Below are 25,440 nucleotides of genomic sequence, written 5' to 3' on the forward strand. Positions count from 1 at the left end.
ACTATCTATATCAATTTTAATGGGGAATAAATTAGTTTTCCTCAATTCCGTTTAGCTCATGATGGGAATGGGTAAGTAATCTCTCTGTCTTTATCGCAACCCACAAGCTTTTCCATCTCACTTTTTCCCTCTATCCTATTGAGGAGGGAGAGTGAGAAAACAGCCGGGTGAGCATTTGGGAGCTAGCCAGGGTCAACTCACCACAAGTAACAATTATTATTTAAATTTCCACTGTTCACAGGTGTGTGGAGTAATCATCTAGAAGGTTTAAGATGTGCTACTTCTACAGAACATTCCTGCTGGGAGTTCCGACTACTTTCAACATGGCTCAGTCCTACTTCCCCCAGAGAGGTAAGCAACTGTTCCTGTTCAGCCCAGAGGGATGCCAAGAGGGAATGCAGCATTTCTGGCTCTATCTTTGGTGGAGACAGATCTGCAGTGCTGACAGGGCCATTGCAGACCACGACCCCATTGAGTGGTGTGGGGAAGGAGGGATTCCTGAGAGACGCCATCCTGCAGACTCAGCAGCTCTGTGCAAGGCTGGGGGCTACTGAAAGTCAGTGTGGGGCTCCACCACCTACCCACTCCCTTTTACTCTCAGTAAGAGAAAGCAAATGTACTTCAGGTTCCCATCTCTGTGTTAAACATGCTCTTTAAGACCACAGGAAACAGTGCTTTTAGAAAGCAGGGCTACAGGGTCATCATGGTTTTGATCTCTCTCTCTCCTCCTCCCCCCATGTGCGTGCACACACACACACACACACAGAGGAGATCAAAGGTAAAGAATGAGAGGAGTCAAAGGGGTTAAAGAAAGACCAAATTGTCAAACCAATAATGTGAAGCATATTGCTTACAGACAATTCCACAGTTCTGCAAGAGGTTTTCACACCCCTAAGAGCAAAAACAAAGTGTTCAGCAGCAGTACTAGCCTTGCAAAAGGTATAAATCACTAGAAAACAGTCTCAAGTTAGCAAAGAGCAGCAACTTGTTAAAAAGCGTCAATCTTCCCAAAAGGCTGTACAGAGAAGTAATGCTTGCTGTGTAAGTGCAGTTACTGGAGAGTTAAGGATTTAAGACATTAAATTAAAGATTAAGGATTTAAACATCAGTTTATTTTCTCTCAGTCATGTCCTTTGTTCGTATGACCTTATTCTCTCTCTGAAGAACTAGGTGCATTGATTTGGCCTGGCTGTGGGCTGGCAGATGGGCAAGACTCACCACTGTCACCATTTCCTTATGCACTTTCAATGCTTGTCATAACCCCAATACGAGCACTACGGAAAACTTAGCAAGGTTTTCTTCACAGTGTCCTATAAAGTTACGTGCTAAGCATGGTTTACAGGCAACGAGCTGAAAGACAGAAACGAAAGCGGTACTACCAAGTGCCAGTTTAGGATTTTTCAAATAATTCAGCGATTACACATCTCTTGGTATGCTCTGCATTCAACCCCAACAGTACCAAACAGCAGCCTTGAGGTCTGCCACAGTCATCCCCACCTCATTTTCTCATACTTCATCCCCTCAGTACATCTTCTAGTTCCGTCCAATGAGCAGGGCTGAATTTTGGCCACTTAGCTCTCCATGAAGCCAAAGGATGATGGGAGGGTGGATAGTTTTGGCTGAAATGGAAAGTAGACCTTTCAGGCCAGTGTCCTGCAGGAGAGAGGCAGCAGTGTACAGGAACAGGAGCTCACAGCACCTGCTAATAGCTTGTAGCAAACCACCAGCCCTTGGTGAAGAGCCTGGTACCAACTGGAATGGCTGCTGTTGGTGTCCCATCCCCTGCTGGGACAGCTTCATTTCTGCCCCACAGTAAAGGTCCTAAGCTCATTTTTAGGTTCTCTCATGCTTTCTGTTTCTCTCCTCAGTCTGTCATATGAGCTAACAGTGGAAATTATAAAACCCCCAAAAGACCCACAGGATGTCTTCTGCTACGATTTGTACGTAGAAGCTTTTCTAATGACATTTCTGAGTAAAATAGGAAGGGGGGAGTTGTGTGGCATGGTTTTCTTTGGTCTCCTAGGCAGATTTAGTGCCTGCTTGTAGCCTTCAGTGCACTGACAAATGCTGGGCCTGCCCTGAGCTTTTATCCCAGACTGGGGAACCATTGCTGTACCTTTTCTACCTTATGGGCACTCTGGGAGTGAAGACCAGTCAGACCAGCAAGTTACATTCACATCAAAATGCAAGTCACGCATCTCAAGGCCCAGTGCTCAGCACTGGTACTTCTGTTGTAGCGCTGTGTAGGTGGCCTCGCCAGGTCTGAAACATCAGTTGTGTAAGTGGGATGGCACCCGATGCCGTGACTATTTGGAATGTGTGTTCTGCCAGATGGTACACACCGTGTCTTGCCACTGAACACGCCCCTGTGCAGAAGAAAATGCATATGAAGATAAAACAAATACTACCAGGGCAGGGAAGGAGACAAGCTCCACGTGCAGACCTGGCAATACCTAAGGGTGATTCCAGCTGGATCAAGCAATTACTGTCCTCTTCTCTTCTTAAACAGCCTTGCCTGACACATTCTCCATCCCAGCAGGCAGGGTCTCTGCAGGATGCGAGTAGGGAATTTCAAGCAAGCCTTCAAAATGGTCATTTCCTACCCTCTCTGCAAATTTAGAGTAGGGTGATAGAAGAGTCCTTGCAAAGCTCTGCACTTGAGTCCTTAGGAACTCAGATAAATTAAGCAAGTGCAGCTGTGGGCAAGAGGCAGAAACAACCCCCAGAACTTCAAAGGCTGACAACTCTTTCATGTTTCCAGCGGCCACGGCTCTGCTAAGAGACGAGTAGCTCACTAAGCCACAACAACTCCCTACCACACCAAGCCTTAAATTAGCTCGCAGCAGCAAAACAATGCATGCGCAAAGCCCCACACAGCCCGGCAGGGCTGCTCAGTGGCAAGGACTCACAGGATTGATTTCAGAGCACAACGGCAAGGACCACTGCACGGGCTGCAACAGTGCACTTCTGGGCTTATTTAAAAACTAACCAGGCAACCTGCCCTTTCCCAAACCAAGCACAGGAATGTGATATATTTATTGAATAGGCTGAATTTCTCCTGGTTCTGTCCTGTTGAAACCAAGCAGGGAATTAGAGCAAATTACATTCTCTTGCTGCTAAAGCATTCTTGATCTTCTGTGATTTGGATTTCTTTTCCAGGACTTTAAAGAAAGGCAAATCTTGGATATCTGTTCTCCATGCAGGTGCCTCAGCAGGGAGCACGGATAGAGAGAATAGCAGCAAGTCACTCTTTCAGCATGTCCTTTAGAGCTGTACTGAGACTGTGGCAGCTCATACCATTTCTTTTGTCTGACCTACTGATAGACAAGATCTGCAACAGCCATAAACAGATTGAACCCCGCTTTGGGAACTTCATATCCATCCAACCTCCCACATGAACAGCTAGCTTGAAGACTGTTTAAATTAGAAGGGAAAAATCTCCGTCTCAGTGACTTTTCTGAAATCTTTTGTCTCTGTGTTAACAAAAATCTCATGAGCTATGCCAGGTGGAATGCACATCCCCAGCATACAGCTCAGGAGAGCACAGTCTGTTTTAATGACAGTCATTCAGGTGGCTCAAAGCCCAGCTACTCCCCAGGCCAGCTCAAGTTTCCAAGCTGAGTGTCCTAGGGAATTATCTGGCCAGCAGGCTATCACTCCCTAAGACTGACTGGATAAAGGGGAACCAGAGGAATCCCCAGTGGCAAAAGAAAACTGTGCAAGGAGACTTTCAGCTGTTGGTAAAGGAAACTAGCTGTAGAGAAGGGGAAGCAGAGTGACAGATGCAAACTTCTCTGTGATTTAGAATAGAAATTGTTTGCAAAGTGGAGTTTATTCTCCTTAGAGAGGGGTGAGCCATACAGAGCGTGCTGTGGAATAGTGAGACAAGAGGCAGAGAAAAACACAGTGTTTATTATTCCACACAGAACTTTCTCTTTGCTACCCAAATCAAAGAGAAGCTTATTTTCAAAGAAAGAATTCACAACAGAAAGCTGATGTGCCTGTTCCCATGACTGCTGATGTCCAGGCCTGGGTAATCACCTGCCAGACCAGTACCTTTTGGTGGGATCCAACAGCAGTGCTGTTGGTCAGACCCCAGGCAGGGGCCAGGGAGCTCTGCACCTCTAGCTGTCGGAGGACACTGTTGCAGATGCTGCCAGCAGTCTCCTGCACCTCAAAATGCAGTCCTATTTTGTGATTATCAGGGCTTCAGTTCTGTAGGGAATGGAATATTTGACTCTCATTACCCCAAGAGATGAATCAGCAACAAATTGTCATGCCTTTCTTCCTCGTCTTTTAAAAAGCACAAATACCTAAGTAACTTCCCTCGCTTTGCATCCAAACTCGTCCTCTCTTCTTACTCACCTCATCCTCTTTTGCGTTAAACCTCAGTCGCTTAGTCATGCCTAAAATTACACTTTTGTAACCATGATGTAACATGCCTACTTTTCTGAGCACTAGAAAAATAATAGTAATATTTAAGCTTCCCTGCCTTCCTTCCTTCCTCCGCTCTCTAACCACTGAACAACACTCCTTGCCAGCCTAGTAAAAAGCTAGCTTGCAGATTCTTTACAGTTCCATGACCTGGGAGTAACCCCACAAGATACTGTAACAGAAACTCAGAAACCCTAAGGTTGTCTTCAGGTAAATGAATAAGCACACACACACATTAACACACACAAAAAAAGCAACAAGAATGAAGCTTGTCAGATCAAACTGAAGGCTCTCTCTGAAGTCACGGGACTCAAGAGTGGCTTCAGAAATATCAGTTCTTCCATTCTTACTCATGCTCACTCTTCTTTGGAGGGCTGCAGAAACAGTCATATATAACACATCTTAACAGCTAGCTACAACGACTAAGCTGTGTGGTTTCTGAGCCAAGATGCATATCTGAGTGAGCCTGCTGAGAGCCGCTCCATGTTGTGGCACCGTTTCATGTGTCTGAGTCTCTGCTGGCTCAGCACATGCTGGGGATCAGCTGTAGACCAGCAGCAGCTCCTTCTGCTTCCATGTTTCAGATGCCCTTCAAGCCTTCACTGTGTGCCAGTGACCTTCCTCCCCATCATGAGTAACCGTGAGTTGGTAAAAAGACGACACAGATGCACTATTGATATGTCGGATACGAAAGATGCTGGCCATAGCTGCCCAGGGATTATTTCTCCTTCTCTGAAGGCAGTTTCTCTGTTGGGGGAAAGCTGAGCTGCAACAGGAGGTGCACCCAACCCTGCCCTGCTCATCGCTCACCTCACCTCTTATATTTATCCTGTGTCTCTTAGAGCTTGCCAGGCTTCCCCTCATCTCCACTGCACTTTTACTGTGGAAGAAGCAAAGACCCGATCTGTACAGTCCTTTCCTTCCTGCCACTTTAGTTGTTGCACATATTCAGAACCTGCCCAAGGTTTCAAAGACACTAGCACACTGCCCTCCCCTTTCCTCTACCATGGTAAATAGAGCATGCCGTCTGATACGCATCAACCACAGACGAGCCCATCTCTCTCAAGCAGCTCACTGTGCTCGGCCACATAGCAGCATGAATGCTTCTGTCATGCAGGTTTGGCCAGCTGCACACCCCAGACACACAGACATCACCTGTAAAGGGTTAGGCTGCTCATGAGATTTGGTGTGCCTGCAACAGACCCGCTGGCTCACGTCTGAACTAGATCACATAGGAAAGCACGCCTGTGCCTAGGAAGAAAGGCTCTGAACCCCAGAAAGCCCGCCAGGTGTTGGGAGCAGAACAGAAACTTATCAGCAGATCGCTCTGGGCTTGTCACTTCTTGTCAGCCACGTTCTCCGCAGAGGAGCAGCTCCCTGGAGCACTGTTAAAACATTGCCTAAGCTCCAGGGTACCTCCACATATGGCCCAGGCCGTTCCCTCAGGAGAGAGGAGCTTGGCTTAGACCACTGCAATCCAGAAACATGACCCGCAAGGAAGAATGACTTCCTCAAACAGGAAAGAAAATGTCACAATGGTCAGCCCTGCCAAGACAGCTGGAAAAGCCTTTCAGTCACAGACATCCCCTTGCTGGGAAGGGAACAAAATATGTGGAGCATTTTAAATTAAATTTAAATTGTTTGAATATTTTTATCAAATAATTTTAAGCGGTCACAGGAGTATTAACAATGTCGACATTAAATAATCATCGAGTATTTAATGCTAACATTAAGCAAGTATTCCAATCAATGAATAGCTCACTAGATTGTTAATTAAACAGATTGCTTCAATAACACTGCTCTGGCATATGCGCTCTTTGAATCAACTCTGTGCAGTTTGAAGTCGTATGATCCTGTCATGATCTTACTTTGAATCTTTAGTTAGAGCCCACAAGCTAAGCAGTGGTTTTTCTCCGGGCAGGTTGGAACATTATTTAAGAAAAGGATCGCAAAACAGAAACGTGTGCTGCTGGCATCAGTGCCACTGACTCAGCACAGTGACAGCCACTCTCTGACTCAGGAGCAAGGCTAAAAGTACATAGCTTAGTACTGCAAGGAAAGGCAGCTCTGTCCACCTCGAGAGACCCCAGCGCTATTTATAACATCACTGTCCACCTCCCCATGCCACCATCTCAAACATCAGCACATCAGATAAAAAGGCTAACGGATCCTTGCCCCCTCCTGATGTGCATCAATAGCAACTGCCACATCCTGCCCCAGAGTTTACACTGAGGCCAGATGAGCTAATCTGTACTGATTTATACAAAACTTTGGGAGTTTTCCAGCCCTTCATTACTACAGCACTAGCCGAGTGCATAGCCTCGGCGCCAGTTTCCTTTGGGTGCTGAATGACCTGTGTCTCTGAGCTGCTTGCCAGCAAAGAAAGGAAACACACAATGTGCTCAGCTAGTTTTGCTGCAGAAATAGCTGCAAGCATACAGGCACATGCACATACAGATGCACACCCCCCAGCTGGATGTCTAGAAAGCAACACAGTGTAAACAGAAATCTGAAGGGGATGGAAACTTCCAGCCTTTCCGGGACAGGTCCAGGTCCAGCACCCCTATCCCTGCACTGTGTGGTTTGTCCCTCTGATAACAGGAGGAGGTAGGGCAGTGGGAAAGAAACAGCCAACCAAAAAGGTTCCTAAACGGTTATCTTTGACCTTTAGAGGCACTTTGCTTCCTGAGAAATGCAATGGAAAGCTCTGAGTGCTGTAGGAGCAGCTGTATGAGAAGTGCAGTGTTCACCTCACTCAGGCAACAGCAGACCACAGGCCACACACCACAGAGCAGAGAGCAGCACCCTGGAAAAGGAAATAAGTGTTGTGTGCTGCTATGACCACATCAGAGTTACAAGAAGCCTGGACAACAGGCAAAAAGTGAGGCACCACAGCCTTTTTGTACTGCCCAGTAGCAACACAGCAGGTGGCACTGAGGTTAACACATGCAAGGGAAGAGCTTCATGGCCACTTCATGGGCACTGGAGTCAGCGAATGCTATTCGACACCAAGCACCACCTCTTCTCTTGCCCTTCTCACTGCCACGTGAAGTGCTGCTGGGGCCAGCAGGCACATGAGGGAGCATTGGTGCTTTAGGGGATGGCAGCACTTGTGCTCAGCAATAAGTGACCGACCTGCTTCCAAAGCACTTCCACACCTAGCTGAGACCTGGAGGAAAGATGAGATGGGGACAGGGGAGAGGCTTGTATCCAGCTCCAAACACCACAGCACACCATCTCCAGCACGCAGGGAAGAGCTCCCAGCCACCACATCCAAAACAGAGCTCACAAAACAGACCCAAAACAATTTTTCAGAAGCACAGGGGGTCTTCTCAAAATGTTTCCCACCACCTGAGCTCAAGCTTGAATTTCTAGATTAGTCCCCTCCCTGATAGCCAAACAGGGCTTGGGCTACTCAGTCTGAGCTGCCCACCTCATCATTCCTGATCCAGCATTTTGGTTGCCCCAGAGCTCCATGACAGGGAGTAAAGTGGAGGCAAGCTGCCAGGTTTCTGCCACGGTGCTGGAGAAGGAGCAGGGTCCCAGACCCTGACCAAAGGCCTTCAGGGCCAAATGAAAGGACAGTGCCATTTTCTAGAAAAATATATCTTTATTTACCATCCCTGTTTTGCTCAGGAGACACTCACAGGGGGGCACGCAAGTGGCAGCCAGGGCCAGGTCTCCACAGAGGGCCTGAGGCACCGTAAAGGCAGGAAGGGGCTGGAGCCACTGTTTTCACCTCAGGCTTCACCGTCCTCCACTGCCACATTGCTCAGGTCTTGTCAGTGAGTGGGGCTGACATGTGGGGGGCACCTGGCCCCCCAGCCATCCCCCCACAGCCCCACGGCGTGGAGAGGAACCAGCCAGATCATGGTTTCTCAGCAGGGCTGGGACCCCCCTCATGGCGCCACCACTTCCAGAACATTCCTTGTGAGGCTGTCAGGGCAAGTTAAATAAAGGGGGCTGGAAGCATTATCTGGAAAGGGAATAGTCCATAATTTAACACAAAAACAAATCTATCACACTTAACAAGCCACCTGGCAGGTGGATATCTGTCAGACAGCAATTACAGTGCCAAATGCCCAGGCAGGGCGGGCAGCCACTGCTTGGGGCAAGGAGCCTGAGTTTGTTCTAACACCACCACCTGTGGTGTGGCATGGCATGGTCCAAGCTTGAGGGGCCTCCTCAATGCCATCCAGCTGTCCCCATATGCATGCTGGCCCAAGCTCCCTGGGGCACAACACCACATGTAAGCCAAAGCCGTTGAGGCCCCAGCACCTTCTCAGGTAGCACAGCCTTCTTGAGCAAGTAGTGAGTTTCAACAGCATCTTTGATGCTCTACGTTTTTGGTTTGTTGTTTTACTCAGAGCAGAAAAATGTGTGATTCTCTTCAGGTCACCACAGGACAGCCTAGGTGCTTCCCAGAGGCCTGGTTTAGAGCTTTTACCAGTCACTTGAGCCCACTTATGCAGAAGGCCATAACATGGTTCCTTCTTCCTAGCAAGAAACCCTGCCTGGCATGGGGCTGCTGCCTCTCACACAGCCCTTACCTCCTGCACATGCCTGGGAGAGTTAGGGGGGCTGCCAGCCACGCTCCAACAGTGCCATTTAAAGCTTGAATAAGCCAAAGAATGTCTTGGATTCCTCAAAACTAACCAGAGAGATTTTGGAGACATTGACATATAGACTGTCCCTCTCCCTGAGCTTGAATAAAGCCCCCAGATAGCTTTTCCGGGCCCACATTTTCTGATTTGCACAGTAATTGATGTATTTGTCCTCCATCAGCACGTGGCTGCCTGGCGAGGTCGGATTTGTCTTGTAGACGACGTGGTTCAACATCTGGCTGCTGCAGGTGCTTCCCCGGAAGAGCACGTTGGAGTACACGAAGTACAGGCCAGTCTCATTGATCACGAGGCCCTGGTTGCGGTACTGAATGCCATTAGTGAAAGCGTGGCCGGAGATGGGTTCCCACTCCAAAGGGAGGTCCCGCTGTGTGGGGTTTCCTGGAAGCCAAAAGGAGAGAGGCATTGCAGTAAGTACAAGCATTAAGATGTCTTAAGTTACACCCCATGTCACAACAAGTCACCTGCTTTCTATGTCCTTTTTGTGTGTACGGCATGAAAAGTCTGTTCCAACCTTGGGGAGGTGGGAGCTCTCACCTGCCATGTGCTCAACTGGTGCTGAGCTGCTTCTGAAAGCTTTCTGCCCAACACACTCCACAGACAAAAAGCCCAACCCAAAAACTAGAGCTCTCATTGAAGAGCCTGAATAAGGGGGAGATTTTAGCTGTGGGGGTAACTTCCAGCTGCGGGGGTAACTTCCAGCTGCCAGAGCACACACATTACCAAAGGAAACTGAAAAAGCCTGTATGAGGCAGTTCCTTACAACAATAGCCAGGCTGCCCTCTCACCCCAGACACACGTTCCCCATCCTCTGCTCCCACATCTTGCTGGGCCCTCAGCACATACCTGTTAAGTGTGCCGCTTTCCTCACTTCCTTTTTCGCTGCCTGTCTCTCCTGCCCTGCATGAAGATAGAGAAAGCATTAGCTATATGCTCGATGGAAAGGCCAGCCCAGAGAGCAGAAGGGAGGTGCCCATGAAGGTGAAAGGGTGCAGATTCACGGTAGCACAAGGCACCTAGGCACCATGGCTTAATGTAAAGAGGCAGAGAGGTGCTCAGACAAATACTGCAGGGAAATAGGGAGAGTTAAAAAAAGATGAAGTAAAGGATTCAGACATGACCAAAAGCAAGGGGAAAAACAAAAGAGCAAGGAGAGAATTTTCATCTTAAAATGGCTTCATCAGTGGGCTCAAGCAGAAGCCTCTCACTCAGGGTTTAGGACAGGAACAACACTGCCCCTTTATCTAGCATCTTTTTCCATACAAAGGTGACTGGTCATGTGCTGTCATAGAGGAGCCTATTTTACTGCCCCCCCTCCAGTCCAGCACTGCCAAGAAGTCCCCAAGGCAGTAGAAATCTGGCTGCTGAGTACCAAACCTCCTTACAACTGGACAAAAGACATTTGAGACGTCCTACAAACGGTCCTGCTGGCCCCACAGAGAGGCAGAACTCTGTCCTCAGAGAGGCAGAACACAGGTAGCAAAATTCTGCCTTCCCTGGAGGGCTTGGGTGCCCCTGGAGACATGGGCCAGTCACAGTGACTGGACTCCATCCCGCTCCATCTTGCCCTTCCTCTCAGCATCTTCTTCAAAGCATCAAGTTCTCAAACTTTAAAAACATACTTTCTCAAGCCAATTAAATTTCCCTCCTCTCTCTCCCTTCTCTTTTACATTATTTCAGTGGCTTTATCCATCTCCCTTAAGAAATTAAGGGTTACTAATTATGACTTGTGTTCAATTACTGCTAAAGCAGCCTGTGGTCAGAGCACTAAGCATCCAGTTAAAACAACAGCTTCCCTTCCCTTAAAAAATAGATTACAAAGTTTGTTGAAAATAGAATTTCCAGGAGACTGCTTTTTCCAGATTTTTTTTTTCTATTTCCAAATTTGATTTTATTCTGTATCAGAACACACCTGAAAATAAATGAAGTTTCCTACTAACCAAAACCCTGAAAGGAAAGAAGAAAAACCTTTTCAAATCTGTCAAAAAACGTTAGAAGAGCTGAAAAATTCTGATTTGGCCTTCTTTAAAAGGATATCTCATCACTAAGAATATTAATGTGGAAAGTAAAAGTAAAAATAATAGTTTGAAAAAGCAAAAAAGCAAAATATCAATTTAAAAATTGTTCCATTTAGACCGAAACTGTTTTCTTCCCTAAATTTAGGGAAATTTCTAGGTTCTTTGGAAAGTTTCAATTTCACTGAAATGACATTTTGTAAGAGAAAAAACACCATATAATGAGGTTCTTCTCAACTACTTTTGGTTGCAGTAAGACTGCATACCAAAAAAATTTAGGAAAAAATAAGTTGCCTTCTCAAGGGTGCGAGTGAATCCCCCACCCCCAAAGAAAACGAAACCCTATATGTCATCCCAAAATCTTAACAAGCGAGGAGACAAAGCAGAAATGTGTGGTGCCCATCTTGGTTCTCTGTTCTCCTCGTTCCATGCACATTGTTGCTGAGCGTTAAGACAGCCAGAACTAATTTTCACAGCAGAATCCCCCCTGTACCAGTGCCCCACTAGGGCCTGGGAAGCCCAAAGGCAGAGGCAGACTGCCCCAGGACACATGGCTGACACCACCAACACTCCAGCAGGCAGGGCACAGGACTCCTTCTCCATACCCCAGAGATAAAGCTCTCCTTTAGCCAAGGAAGTGAAGGGAGCACTTTCAGAGCATCAGAGCTGCAAGAGGAGGAAAGAATTTGACAGGAGCATTCACACATGCAGGCAAGGAAGAGTTCCTCTACCTACATCAACTCACCTATGAGCTTCTCCAGAGCTGGAGGGATGTGTTCAGTGCTGGCAGACTGTCAAAAAAGAAGAGCGACAAGCTCTCTTAGCAGGGTGAGAGCATAAGGGCATCATCTAGATGCAGCCAAAGACTATCCTCAACAACGGCTAGCTCAGGCAGAGCTGCAAGGTGGTAAGAAACATACAGGGAGAGAGACCCTGCAGCACTCAAACAAAAGGACATCCAGAGATATCACAGTCACCAACAGAGCAGTCCTCCACAGCAATAAACAGCCCCACTCACACTGGCGTGGCAGACACGTTGCTGCCACCAATTTTTCCCCGCAGCCTCTGCAGGCAGCCAGCCAGACTTTACCTCTCTGAGCTCTGCCAGTTGCTTCTCCAGATGGAAAATCTGAAACATGCTCAGCCCCACTCCAGTGAGGGCCATCAGGATCAGCAAAGAGATGACCAGGAAGCCGATGCTGCTCCTTTCTCTGTTGCTCTTTGGCTTTCTCCTCCGATCAGGTACCGGTGGTGGGAAAGGAGCAATAGGGGGTGCCGGAGGGCAGGAGGTACTGGTGTTGGCACAGCCGTCCACCCAAAATATTTGTGGGTACATATAGTTCAGATTCTGCTGCATGGCTGGAAGTGGGATGGGCTGGACGTGCTTTGCGTGATCTTCCATGTGGCAGCCAAAAACTGCTGGGGCTGGCCCAGACTGAGCCCTGGGGGAAGACCCAGCTCTGCTTTTATATGCCTGCATCACTCCAGCAGTGAACACCCAGCTCAAATGCTGCAAAACTCTATGAAAGCCTCAAGCAGAAACAGCAAACCCCCAAAAGCTTCCGCCCTCGTCTGCAAGTTCGGGGCATCCGCCTGCTCCTCCCACACTGCAGCAGCACACACACACAGCAGGACGAAGCTGGTGGCAGACGGCGCTCGCACAACACGAGCCTCGGGAAGCAGGTGTACCCAGCAAAGTGCTAGCAGCGCACCCGAGGGCTGTGCTGGCAGCCAGGGGCTGAGTAATCAAGCCCAGCGCACACCCACTGGCCAGCCACCCTTTCCAGCAGCCCACTCAGGCAGAGGCAGCTGCTTTTCCACTGCGGTGTCCTGCACCACGAGCAGAGGGAACGACAAAGACTCTTCTGCTTCTGGCACCCTGCACATGAGGCAGAGCTGAGGACAATCCCCTTGGCAGAAGGATGAAGACCTGATCCCAAGTACATCTGCAGGCACTCAAGAGTTGCTTCATTTCACAGAGGACAAGTTACTGCTCTCCACTGTATCCCACCTTGTCTGCACCCTATGGCACAGATCCTGGGTATAATTTCGCATACACCCTGGTTCCAGACACCATCCCGCTGTGCAAACCAATGCAATTGACAAGAGGAAGATATTGGTGTTGCAGCCTCAGCAGAGCTGCCCCAGCACTAACAGCCTAAGCACATCCAGCGCCATGGGCTGCCTGCACCACACCAAATCACAGGGGGGCACTGGCCAGACTGAGCAAGCAGTGCACTGTAATGCCAGAAACATCACCCTGGGGCAAAAGCAGGCTCTTCCAGCAGCTTCTGCTGCCACACTTACCTCTGCAAATACTCTCTCTAATCCCACACCCCTCTTGAAGCATTAGAGAGGGAAGGGTTGTTGTGTTTTTTGTTTTTTTTTTTTGTTTTTTTAAATCTTCTCTTCATGACAATGGTGAGTGCTGCAGCAGGGCCTAACCTTGGTGAGAGACTCATGATTAAACCTGGGGTAGATGCTGAGCTACACACCTTCATAGAATTTCTCTTACCTTTCAAGAAAGGATCCAGAGTTTGGGCCACGCTGCAAGGACAAAACCACGAGGAGACAAGAACATTTTTATTTCTCAATTTAAGGCTTCGTTGGCCACAGATATCTAAGTGGTGACAATGAGATTTCCCATAGATTTACAGGCACTCTCAAAACACTGTCCATAGCAATTTGCTCTTCCATTTCACAGACATAAGTGTGTGTACTTGTAGGGGGACGGTATTGAACAAAGGAAATGCATAATGCAAGAACAAACTGGAGTTTTGTCTCTTGTGGCTGAAGAAAGCAGCCCCAACACAGAGGCTTTGATCTGGAACATCAAAAACTGGAGTTTGAGGACAGCATGCTTCAACAACATATGCACACTGGTTTCTCCAAAGCAAGGGCTGAGCTGTGCCTCCAACCGCACCTCTAACAGTCAGATGTGCCCTCAAAGCCCTGCACCACCAGCCACCCCACTGCTTTTTGAAGATGTTCACCACAGCCGCTTGCTGAAGTGATGATCCTCAGCATGAATAGTTTCAGCAGCCTGTCTGCGTCTTCCTTGTACTTCTAGGTTTCTAGACACAAAAGTAGCAAAAATCCACCTCCAGCAGTTCACGCCTGGTCATGCCTACCCTCAACATAGTCCATCTCAGAACAACGAGGATGATGGCACCACCATACCTGTGTTTTTTTTTTTTTTTCCCCCCCAACATGGACCATGCACACCACTGGAACCCCTCAACTGCTGATAAAATACAGTAATGGCCCAGGGAGCAAGGACCAAAGCCCAGAACTTCCTTGGTCTCCAAGTACTCTCATGAAACAGGGTCACCTCTGCCTCTCCTCCACGGGGACATTTACAGGTCTTCACCCTCCAGGCTAAGCCCCCACCTTTTTCTGACATTTCACCACAGACAGCTCATCCTGGTGGGATTGTGGGCACACGAGCAGGCTCTCTTAAACGTCACAAGCGCACTTATCAGTCACCCACTGCTTCCTATTTTCATAAAGATGCTTTTTTTTTTTTTTTCCTTTAATGGGTGGGTGAATTAATGAAAGCCAGGAGCCAAAATTTAGGCAAGGTTGTTCTCACCCAAAATACTGGTCAGGGACAGCTGAGCAGTGAAAAAGGACATAAGGACAAAAGGGGTGTCTTATTTGTCTCTCTGCCAGAAGATTTCCAAATGTAAACACTTTCCCTATCCTTTATCAGAGGATCATGTATGCCAAAAATCAGCAAAAACGCAAGGAATGGTTACACAGATAAAAAATAACTTGCTCAGAAGAATTCTTCCCTCCATCTCTCCTTACCCCCAGAGGAAAGGTGGGAGTTCTTATTAGCAATACACAGCACTATGCTAAAGTTTGTACTGACAGCAATTAGAATCAGGCAGCAGCTAAGAAATACAGATACAAGTTCGTATCAGTAGGTTTAAAGACAAAATAATGCATTTTTTTTATATATATATCAAGGAAAGCAGAACTTGGATAATGATCTAGATCTAATACTTGACAGAAAAATACAATTAAGTTCAGTGTGAGCCGCTGCATAGGAGGGAGACTCATCAAGGTTCTGGACAGATACACATCTGAAAGCAATTAACAAATATTTCCTATTATAACACTGACTATTGGAAATGCTAAAAAGCAAGTATTGAAAGCCTACAAGGCTGCATAAATTACACCCAAGAACAACTGAAGAAGTGGTTAAGAAACATTCAGAAAGACAGCATTCAAAGCCAAGGGTGTGTTGTTTTCAGAACATTAACCCGAAAGCCAGGAGAAGCAATTAGTACAAAACCACTAAGTGCCAGCCACACAGGGCAAGAGAGATGCACCCCATTAACGCTCCCTAATGGGTATCTTGGAAACAGTAAGCAGAGCACCATCCACGAAAAGGCTTCTGATTTCACTCCGGGCATTGTCCTCTATACAGTGCTATTTGAACACCTTTCCCCCAGAGCTGGGAAATAATTATATTAACTGCAAGTAATATTTGCAGATTAAAATAACTGATAAGACATAGCCAAAAAAAACACAAGAACAGAGAATTCAATCAGAAGAAAACAAGTCTAGGAACACAGACTGCAGATCAAACTCTTTAGATAGCAAATAACATCCTAGAAATAAACCACAGGTCTGAAAGCAACACAGAGGCTGCCCAGCTGGACGCGAGCTTGCAGCAGGGAAAGCACACAGGGTCCATGGGTCTGAGCTTACACATAGCACCAGGCTAACTGGGAAGATGCAGACAGTCCCACAACTCATGTTACAAGTTTATATTCAGCTTCAGAGGGGTTCAGGAAGGAGCTGCAATAACTGCCAGACAGCAAAAGTGTTTGTTCACCTTGGTTCATTCAAGAACAGAGTGTTATGGACAGATAGCACATAAATCCGTAAAGAGAGACGAGACTTCCATCAGTGGAGGGCTCTTATCTCAGAAAAAGCCTTTCCAGAGCCACTAACTGGAAGCCAAAGCTGAAGGAGATAGCATTTATAACAAAAAAGGATTACGTTTTTGACTGAACAGTGGAATGGATGCTTGGGAATAACTGCCTCCAGACATAACAGTATCTTCACCCATTGAAGCCTTCGAGGGGTGCAGAAAACACCAGAACTCACCCAGCAGTACCAGATCTCTGCCATTGAGCAAAGGTCTCACCAGCCCTGCACTGCCCTGACTCTTGAGATAGGCAGTGGTCTGGTTTAACAGCCCACGTAGGTGATAATTGTCAGCCCTGAGGATCCTGCACAGCCCCTTTGGGCTTCCAGTAAGGTAGGAGGGCAGTGGAAGGCTCACGGATTGGAGCCCAGCTGCCGTTCCTGCCCCAGCATCACGCAGCATCCCACAAGTTGTGACCTTGCGATGAGCGCTGACATCTTAGTGTTGTTTCTTTATTACATGTTTTTTAACAGCTCCATTTTCCCAGGGGAAGGTGATGCTTTTCATTTCCTCAACGGCCACTCTTTGCTAGAAGCATGAGGCACGTGTAAAGATGTGGCCTTGTTGCCCACAGCCCACTAGGGAGACATTCATGTTCACACAAGAGCAGATTTCAAAACCCATCTCTGAAAGCTCTGGCCTGGCATTGCCATATTAAGGCCCTCTTCCAGCAAGCAAGAGGTTTTGTTGTTCTCTTGTTCATTAAACACGTGCAAACTACACCGTGATCCCAGCAAGTGGGCAGCAGCCCTGGGTCCAGCAGGAGAGGTACAGGGCTCTGCAGGGCCCTTCTGTCTGGGACCTGAGGCAGGAGAGAATCAAGCAGGGGAAACAGCCAAAGCAGCTGAGAAGACGATTGAAAGCAGAGTAAGATTTCATTTCTTTTGATTGCATCTGTAATAAAAGAAAGGAAATGAAGTACAGAGGTTATGAGGTAATGGGATCAATTGCTTGAATATACAGGAAAGAAAAAAAGCAGGTTATTAAATAACGTACAATAACTTAGTCATGAGAGAAAATGGAACAAGCTTTTGTGGCCGCTCAGAGGTTGCGAGGAAGACCACAGCGAACACACAGATGTTGATTTCCCGTCAATAACTGCATTCACAAACCCTTCACATGGGATCGACACTCTGCCTCACATTGCCAGCGCATCAGCCAGCCTCAGCCCTGGAAAATGCCAGCTGGTTCTGCTGGCCTACGTGGCTGGGTCGGTATTTGACCATTTTACTCCTCCTTGGGAACAGCCATTCTCAGCCTATTAAAAAAATAAAATGAGATCTACCAGTCCTCACCAACTTCCACCAGGCTCACCCCTCAGCTCTGCATCGCTGAGCAAATTCAGCACCCCCAGCATTTGCGCTGCCCGCAGCCATGTATGTCCCATTTCATTACACAGACACCTCCACACCCATGTCCCACATCAGCCAAACTTCCAGAACACTGAGGGACCTGCAGCTGACATTTCTGAGATGTAATCTTGAGCTACAGGTAGTTTTCTGGGCTGTGTGTACAACCCTGAAATTTCAGCAGTAACCGTGTCAAGTTATGGCTAATAAAAGAGATTCATTACTGCTTCAAGATATTTTCCTGAAAAGTCACAGACAGGGATTCTTGTTCTCGGTGACTTTGTAGAGGACCCAAGCAGCTGGACGTAGCCTCCAGCCACCAGATCTAACAAAGGAAAAAAATACCCTCAGGGTGGCAAACATTTTCCATTGCTAGCTCCAGAAGGCACAGAATTAACTTAATGTCCATTCCTCATCAAAAGCCCTACCTCCCACCTGTAACTTAGTAAGAGACTAACAAAAAGCAGCATGCTGAGACCATTTGCAGCTCCCAGGCCATAGAGCCAGTATGAGAAACAGCAGTAAAGCAGCAGAAAGCTCCTTGGCAGCTTTTAAGATTATCATTTTCAAATCGAGGAATACATGGGAAAAATTCCTGATTTTCACCATCCTTTCCTAAGCTAACATGTTAGCTAAACAAGGCCTGGGAACATTAACTCTTCTCAAGCTGATGCAAACCCCCGTAGTTTCTTAGCAGTACCTGATGCTGTTCGACACTCAGGGTTTCCACGAGATGAGACATGCTGCTTGGTGGCTGCCTACCCACAGCAGTTTGTGGTCAGACCTCTACACTTTAATTGTTCCAAATGAAGTGGAACATGTTTGTACCAATTAAGTGAAGCTTGTTAAGCTGTTCCATCTCATCTCACATGGCAAGCTGGCAAAAGCAGAAGCCACCATAAAGGCACCTCATACTATAGTTCTCTTCCTACCAATACCACACAGCTAGCAGAGTTTTCATATTTTAAAAATATTGGATTTCCACTGATGTTTAATGTATATAGCCTAAGAAGCTGTTGGCAGATATGGCTAGTAATACATCTATACAGCGCATGTTTGTGACTATCCGTCCTCTGATGGAAACATTTGCAGCGCAAAGAGATCAGAAAGTGCTCCAAGTGCTTCTGCGTGCAACAGATTTTGTAACAGGAAACAGCTCCCTTCCCTGTGACAGGCTTCTTAAGGTAATCCCCAGACCTGTTAGCTGAGTGTTGTGGTTTGTCTGAGGTTGCAGCAGAGCTCAGGTGACTCCAACAGCTCCACAAAACCTCCCAGTGGCATCCTGGACAAGAGTCCACCCGCGTCACATGCGGTACAGCTATGTCCTAGGAAGTTGAAAGAGGAGACCCCTACATTGTAACATCATCAACAGCTGCACTTCTCACTATACTGGCTGCTGCCAAAGCCACCTACAGATTAATAACTTATTTACAGGGAGATGTACTTTAATGAAAAAAATTCTCATGGCTATTCCAATACATTTATTTGGTTTTTGAAGTTATGCATTATATTGAATAAGCTTGGCACAATCTGACTCAAAGCACTCTAGAAATCACAATGAAGACAGGAAGTCATGCCTATTTAGTTACCAGCTGGTCAGGAAAAGGAGTTGTGTGTTTTTAAAGCAGGGCATCTGCTTTTATAACAGTTTAAAGGGTAGAAAAATCTTCCTCAGCCATAGGCTGCCCAGCAGCTGGACACTCATCTCTTCCCTGCACATCTGAAACCTCAGGAGGAGGAGGCAGACCATCTCCTGTCGGGACAGCAACTGCAGCAGCCCAGAAGGAGAGGTCCTGCAACAGGTGCCAGCACTCCAGGGGGAAACCTGAGAGAACACAGCACCCTTCCTGCCCCACCTGTGGAAAGAGGCAAGCAAGACAGGTGCTTGAGCAAGCTGTTAACCCCCAGAGGCTTGGCTCTTGCCAATGCTGTGATTGTTCCCAAGGAGCAGTAATGCAGTCCTCACCGCTTACTACACAATCCTGATTTCTTGGTATTTCGCACCAAGAACTGTCCAACCTTCTGAAATATCACAAGACGGACGAGGCCCTCCTTTTAAGTACTCACAATGCCACAGGAATTTGTCAAGCTTTATAAGCCACCTTCAACTCTATATAGATTATGACCAATTTAGGAGAGTCTTGATTTCAAAGAATCAGGTTTTGAAAGCTAGTCAATGTGACACTAATAAGACCGAAATAGGAAGTAAAAAATGACTCAAGAGCCCACATGAAAGGGTTACATTAAGCAAATAAGAACTTGACTTTAGGAGTGTGCCTTTTTTTAAAAATAAAAAAGCGGTTACAAATAATTAAAAGCAGCAAGCAGAGCAAGAGGAAGCTGTGGTTCAGTCTCCATCCTATTGCCAGAGGCAAGCACACCAGTTCACAACAGCACAAGCAGGTCAGTAGGTTCCTTAAATGCTTTTTCAGTGGTTGAAGCACGTAGTAGTTGATGGGAAAGTTTAGACCTGGACATAGTTGAAATGTTTAGGTAACACGAGAATATCACAATCACAGAATTGAAGGGGTTGGAAGGGACCTCGAAAGATCATCGGTCCAACCCCCCTGCCAAAGCAGGTTCCTTAGAGCAGGCTGCCCAGGTAGGCGTCCAGACGGGCCTTGAGTATCTCCAGAGAAGGAGACTCCACAACCTCCCTGGGCAGCCTGTCCCAGTGCTCTGTCACCCTCACCGTGAAGAAGTTCTTTCGCATGTTGGTGCGGAACTTCCTGTGCTCTATCTTGTGGCCATTATGGCAATATGGAGTCGATCATTGATTGACATGCACCAGATCCTATGACAGAGGAACTCTGCTGTTAGCAGCAATGTCTCTTGTCAATCTCCACTGACTCAGCACCAAAAAAAAAGGCTTTTTTTTTTTTTAGAAAAAAACGCCCAACAAGCTCTGCATCTACAGACAGAGTCCAGAGGCAGCGTTTCTTAGGAACAATAAGGAACTTTCAGGACAGTGAATCTACACAGCTAATGACATTATGAATTTTTTAATACTGATTTTGGGGAACACTTTCAGAAGAGTGAATACCATGAGGTCTTCCCAAGACAGTTTTGAAACATGGGAGCCCGAGTGAGAATTATTTCTGACCCTATGTTAGCTACCACTTATAGTAACTGCCATATCTCCAGTGTGAATTGCAAGGCACGTGGCCTCAAACCATACGCCTGAAACAGAGCTCTGCTCTATTTTGGATGTACATTATTCCCATAACATGTGCCCTATTCGTTCATTACATGACAAGCTTTATTGGTGATATTCTTTTTCCCACTGAATGCAGCAACTTCTTAGATCTCTAAGCCCTGCCCAACTTTAGGACGGATTGCAGGGAATAAAGTACTGTTTAAGAGTGACTTAGTTTCACACCTGAAATTGTTGACTTTGAAACTTGAACATATACTTGGAAATTAAACACTCACAGCCTACTCAAACTTACCAGCACCTAAGGTATAAATAAAACAGATCCCATCAACAAAAGAACATCAGAAAAAAGTGGCATTTCAGTTCAAAGCTAAGTATCACCTCCCCAAAAGATAATGAGGATAAGTACATAAAATGTTTTTAAAAACAATTCTTGCATGAGGAAGCACAGCAAAGTGCTGCTAATTCCTAAATTATAATTTACATGTAATCTTCATGGATAGTTCCCCAGTGCAGTGAGGTAATTCAGTCTAGGGAAAAGAAATGGAAAAAAGGACAAAAGAGTTGTCCATTCCAATGAAACAGAAAAAAGATGATTCCAGCTCTCTATGTAACACCATAGTTCCAGAAAAGCTCAGGATTTACAAAGCCTTCAAGTAGCTGTTTCCATGAAACGTAACGTGCCCCAGAGCTACACACTCCCACCATATAGTTGATAAATATATACGACCATCACTGGTTTAACACTTTTTTCCCCTCATCTAATGCTTACAGGCAAGCAGTAACCAAGGATAAATAAAAACCCCTAACCAGAGACACATTTGACACCAGCATATTGCATCATGACTCATTTGGCCTCATTCTATACCTATCAGCATACTTGAGGTCTCTCATGGGAAGATTAAATGGGCTTTTCTAAGAATTCAGAAGTGTCCAACTTCAGCCGATTCTTACTGGTGAGAATTCTTACTGATGAGAAGAGCTCAGTAACAGCCAGGGCAGTAAAGGAAAGCAGACTTCCTACAAATGACGCGTCAAAAGGAAGGAAGGTAATTTAAAACAAAAAACACACACCAGGAAAAACCACACCCCCCAAAAGCAGCCCCCATCCTGCACCAAACCCCACATTCAATTCGTTTTAACTTCATCACAGGGAGTGCTATGATTCAAGAGACAGTCAAGAGAAATTAGCACTGGGAAAGTCTCATTTGACGAGAAGTAGAGGCTGGACATCCAGCGATCTTGGCGCTGGGCTGCACACAGCACTGCTGTGCTTGCTACAAATAAGTTGTCCTGGTTCCATATGGAAATTTAAAGACTAGTCCTTCTCAGAGGTAAAATTATGCTACAAGTTTGATTATCAAAGGAAAAGTACCACTAAATTAAAGACAAAGTGTTCAGATTTATTTGGAAATTCACAGTTTCTAATGGCACTACAGCTCTGTAGTTACATACTCTTGTTCCACAACATCGTATGCTGCACTCAGGTGGTATGTATTTTCCTCATTCAGGTTTGAAACCCTTTTGAATTCACGTTCAACAAGTCTGATTCATGTGCTCTGACTGGCTAATTGTGCAGATCAAATCCAAAAGTACATCACCCTAAAGTATTCATAAACTAACAAGAAAGCAGCAAAAAAAAAAAAGGCTTTAAATAAGTCACATTACATACAATACCCAGGAAAGGCATTAGATCTGTTAAAAAGGGTACCACTAAAAGTGCTCAATAAGTTAACTTATTTTTTACAACATGAACCTGTAACATTTGTCAAAAGGAGTAACCTTTTGTTCCACTCACTCAGATACATACAGCATTTTACCAATCACACACTCTATAGTATCCAAATATACAGTCACAGTCAAAATAAAAAACACTTGGATATGAAAATACCAACCATACAAACACTGCACATTTGTTAGCCAATACAAAAGCAAATGTCATGGAAATACCCACTTTGAACCAACCTGATGGGGTAGACTTCAAGGCTTTGCAAACTCAACGCATCCAGAACTGGCTTGGAAAACTGCCAGCTGCACCAACTCACCCTCGCGTTCTTCAGCTGAGCTTTCCCCTAAACTCTTCGCACAGAAACAGCAAGCGCTCCCCATTCATCTCTCCTGGAGAACTACAGCAGTCAGTTTAGGTAACAAACGCATTCGTCAGTGTAAGATCCCAGCGTATACAAGAAATGCTAAAGAGCAACAGTCATTCATTCAGTACTTCTGACTACAGCTCTGATTTGTAACGGAAAGTGGAGATAAATCTAACTACTAACCCTAGTGAGACACTTTTCTCAACTGAGTTTGCAAAACCAGGATCTAATCAAGCAAGTCCACCTATTTAGTATTTTTACAGTATCCAGTCCACATTACTGAGTCCAGCTGAAGGCCAACACATGTCCCTTTACAGCACTGTAGTGTTGCATCTTCAAAAAAAGCTAGAGAAATTACAAAATAAATCAAATGACAAACAATTGTATCTCCCCTCTTCCAGTGGCATTATAAATAGACAAAAGGCACATAAATATGGGAAGGTGCAAGAAATAGGAACAAAGCTGAAGGAAGAGGATTAGGCTTTTATCCCTATTCCACCCAACAAACTGGGTTTCAAAAAATCTCCGCCCCAGGAACTGTGAAAAAACCTTTATAAAATGAACCCTGCCCTCCCTCCCCCCAAGCTGTTCTCATAGGAAATTATCAGCCTCGTAAAGCTGCAGCTTATAGCCAAGATTGACACAATCCCATCTATTTAAAAAGGCAGAAACCAAATTTCTGAATACTTTCCAATTAGTTGAGCTCTTCGTCTCCCACCATCCTCCCACAGAATACCACAGACTGTTCTCAAATGAACAAACACTCTCCTGTTTGAGAAGTTCAGCTAGTTTTAGATGTGTCCAGAAACTGCTGTGACACCAAGTGCTCCCACTGTTATCTCTTTGTTTCCTTTGATTATGTCATGCAGGCTTGGCATTGACCCTGACTTAGTCTGTATTAGAGTTTTTATGAGCTTCCCTTGGTCTGAAACTTTAGACCGTCTTCGCTTTATAGCCCTCTTCTCAGTTTTTGTCTTTTGGGTTTGTCCATTGCACAGACTCGTACAAGCTGAAATGCCGCAAAAGTAAGACTCCTCAGATTGCGATGACGTTTCTGAGCTTCCTTCAGATGGAGGACCTTTATACGAAGAGTGATAAACTTCCCCAATGTTAGAGAAGTCCCTCTGGTTTGTAAACGGCTTCCTTCCTTTTATTTCCCCATTGGCTACAGGATGCGGAGGCTCTGCCGTCGGCTTGATAGTCTCTATCTTTTCACTTTTGTATTTGCAACGCTTTTTCTGAAACCACAAGTAAAAAGAGAAACAGTCAGCTTCTGACAGGCAAGCAGAGCATAAAACCGAACCCCAGGAGCCAGGAGAGCAGCCGAGACACACACCACCTGCCGGCAGGAATGTGTCAGCCTCGGCCTGCCTCTGCAGCTACTGTACCTTCTTCTCTGGGGAGAACTTGAGGGGTTCTACGATGTACAGGTCCTCTGGATCCACTGTAAGAAAGGGCACAAGAGTTTACTGACGCTGCCAGCTCTAGAACAAAGCAATTTTCAACACGAGCACATAGAAAGTGAAGTTGACACTAACAAATTCCCGTCTGCTGTCACGGCAGCTGGCAGTGACAGACATGGAAACTCCTGACCTTCTGACAGGTTGGGCCATAGGAGCAGTGCATAGAACACCCCTTAGGGAAAAGGGACAGATGGTTGGCAGAAGTGGGCCTCTCAAAAATACACTGTTAACAATATAAGTGTTTCATGTGCAGCTAGAAGCACTGATAGATATTCAGACTGACATAAGACCTGTCTGCTGTTCCTCCATTAGTGCTTTGTAAATCATTCTTCCAAGCCTAAACAGCAGAGAAGACTGAAAAAGAGCAATTCTTAAAAAAAATAGTCTAAGCCCTAGCTCATCTTTACTGCAATGTTCCCAAATCAAGTCAAAATTTCCAGATTTTTGCGCAGTACAAAAAACTGTGAAGAAAATGCTGAATCTAGAAGCACAGCATCAACTGCAATAATCAGTAGTTACTATGATCTACGCCACTTCTGGTTTTGCACGATGATGATGGCCTAAGAAATCAAAATTCATTTGTCCCCAGTCTAATGTGAATACTCAAACGACCAGATCATTCAATCCTCTTAGCTGAACCAAGACAAATGGTCTATCAGCTGCAGTAACAAAATTTCAATTTGGATCCCTAAATATCTGCCAAGTTTCAAGATTGGCCATTAGGACATCCAAATAGGGCATTCAGGCTTTCTGTGTCTGGCATTACAAAATACCACTTGGTATAAACTTCCTAGCTTTGTAGACTTGAGTACCTGCATCAATTGTTACAACTAACAAGAAGGCCATCATTTATACCTCTACAAGTGTTTATCCTAGATTTAATATTTTAGCTTTATTTAGCACAGTTCTGGGAGCATCTGGTAACATTTATGAACCACCTCATATAAAGAATGCGTAAGTGAACTACTACAATCCAGTGTACTTAAACATTAACCTATGATTTCCATTTTCATACACGTGCAATAAGACACACATTGTATAGTGTCAAGAGTAACACTAGAGATTAGCTGTATTATATATGTGAATAATACCTTCTTTACCAGATAGCTGAAAAGACTGCGATCTGACCAGTGGAAGAGAAGTTCTTCTTTTCAAATTCGTATCATCATAGGAGGAAAAACATCTAAGAAACAAAACCCAACAAGTTTTATGCATGTTTTTCCCAAGACAATGCATTTTTCCATTGAAAGGCATCCTTGGCAGAAGGACAGAATCAGCATTTGCCCAGGTGCCCTAAGAAATCTGGCAAACAGACATAGTAGTTACTATCTTTGTACTAAGCTATCAAGGCACATTAAGTTCAGTAGC

General features: G+C 45.8%; 2 protein-coding genes and 1 long non-coding RNA gene across 8 annotated transcripts in view; 1 reads left to right on the plus strand and 2 right to left on the minus strand.

Moving 5' to 3' along the window:
* Positions 1–9,304, plus strand: part of LOC121074225 — a 9,692-nt gene extending 388 nt beyond the window's left edge. The window contains exons 2-3 of the long non-coding RNA XR_005822209.1: positions 242–351; positions 9,220–9,304. This is a non-coding gene — a long non-coding RNA (uncharacterized LOC121074225). The remainder of the gene's footprint in view (positions 1–241; positions 352–9,219) is intronic.
* FASLG (Fas ligand) lies at positions 1,869–19,935 on the minus strand. Its single transcript, XM_040566004.1, has 4 exons — positions 12,162–19,935; positions 11,817–11,862; positions 9,903–9,956; positions 1,869–9,437 (listed from the first exon to the last, which is right to left on the minus strand). The coding sequence occupies exons 1-4, from the start codon at positions 12,549–12,551 to the stop codon at positions 9,043–9,045; spliced, it is 885 nt and encodes a 294-aa protein (XP_040421938.1). The 5' UTR covers positions 12,552–19,935; the 3' UTR covers positions 1,869–9,042.
* A 1,963-nt stretch (positions 19,936–21,898) lies between these two features.
* Positions 21,899–25,440, minus strand: part of SUCO (SUN domain containing ossification factor) — a 40,778-nt gene continuing 37,236 nt past the window's right edge. For 4 of the 6 annotated variants that reach the window (XM_040565100.1, XM_040565099.1, XM_040565097.1 and 1 more), the window contains 3 exons: positions 25,164–25,255; positions 23,998–24,053; positions 21,899–23,847 (listed from right to left, as the gene is read on the minus strand). In XM_040565100.1, the coding sequence (XP_040421034.1) occupies positions 23,401–23,847; positions 23,998–24,053; positions 25,164–25,255 (595 nt within the window). In that variant the 3' untranslated portion in view covers positions 21,899–23,400. The remainder of the gene's footprint in view (positions 23,848–23,997; positions 24,054–25,163; positions 25,256–25,440) is intronic. The other 2 variants (XM_040565098.1, XM_040565096.1) reach the window with 1 other exon arrangement.

Source organism: Cygnus olor, chromosome 8 (genome assembly GCF_009769625.2).
Source record: "Cygnus olor isolate bCygOlo1 chromosome 8, bCygOlo1.pri.v2, whole genome shotgun sequence".
Lineage (NCBI taxonomy): Eukaryota > Metazoa > Chordata > Aves > Anseriformes > Anatidae > Cygnus > Cygnus olor.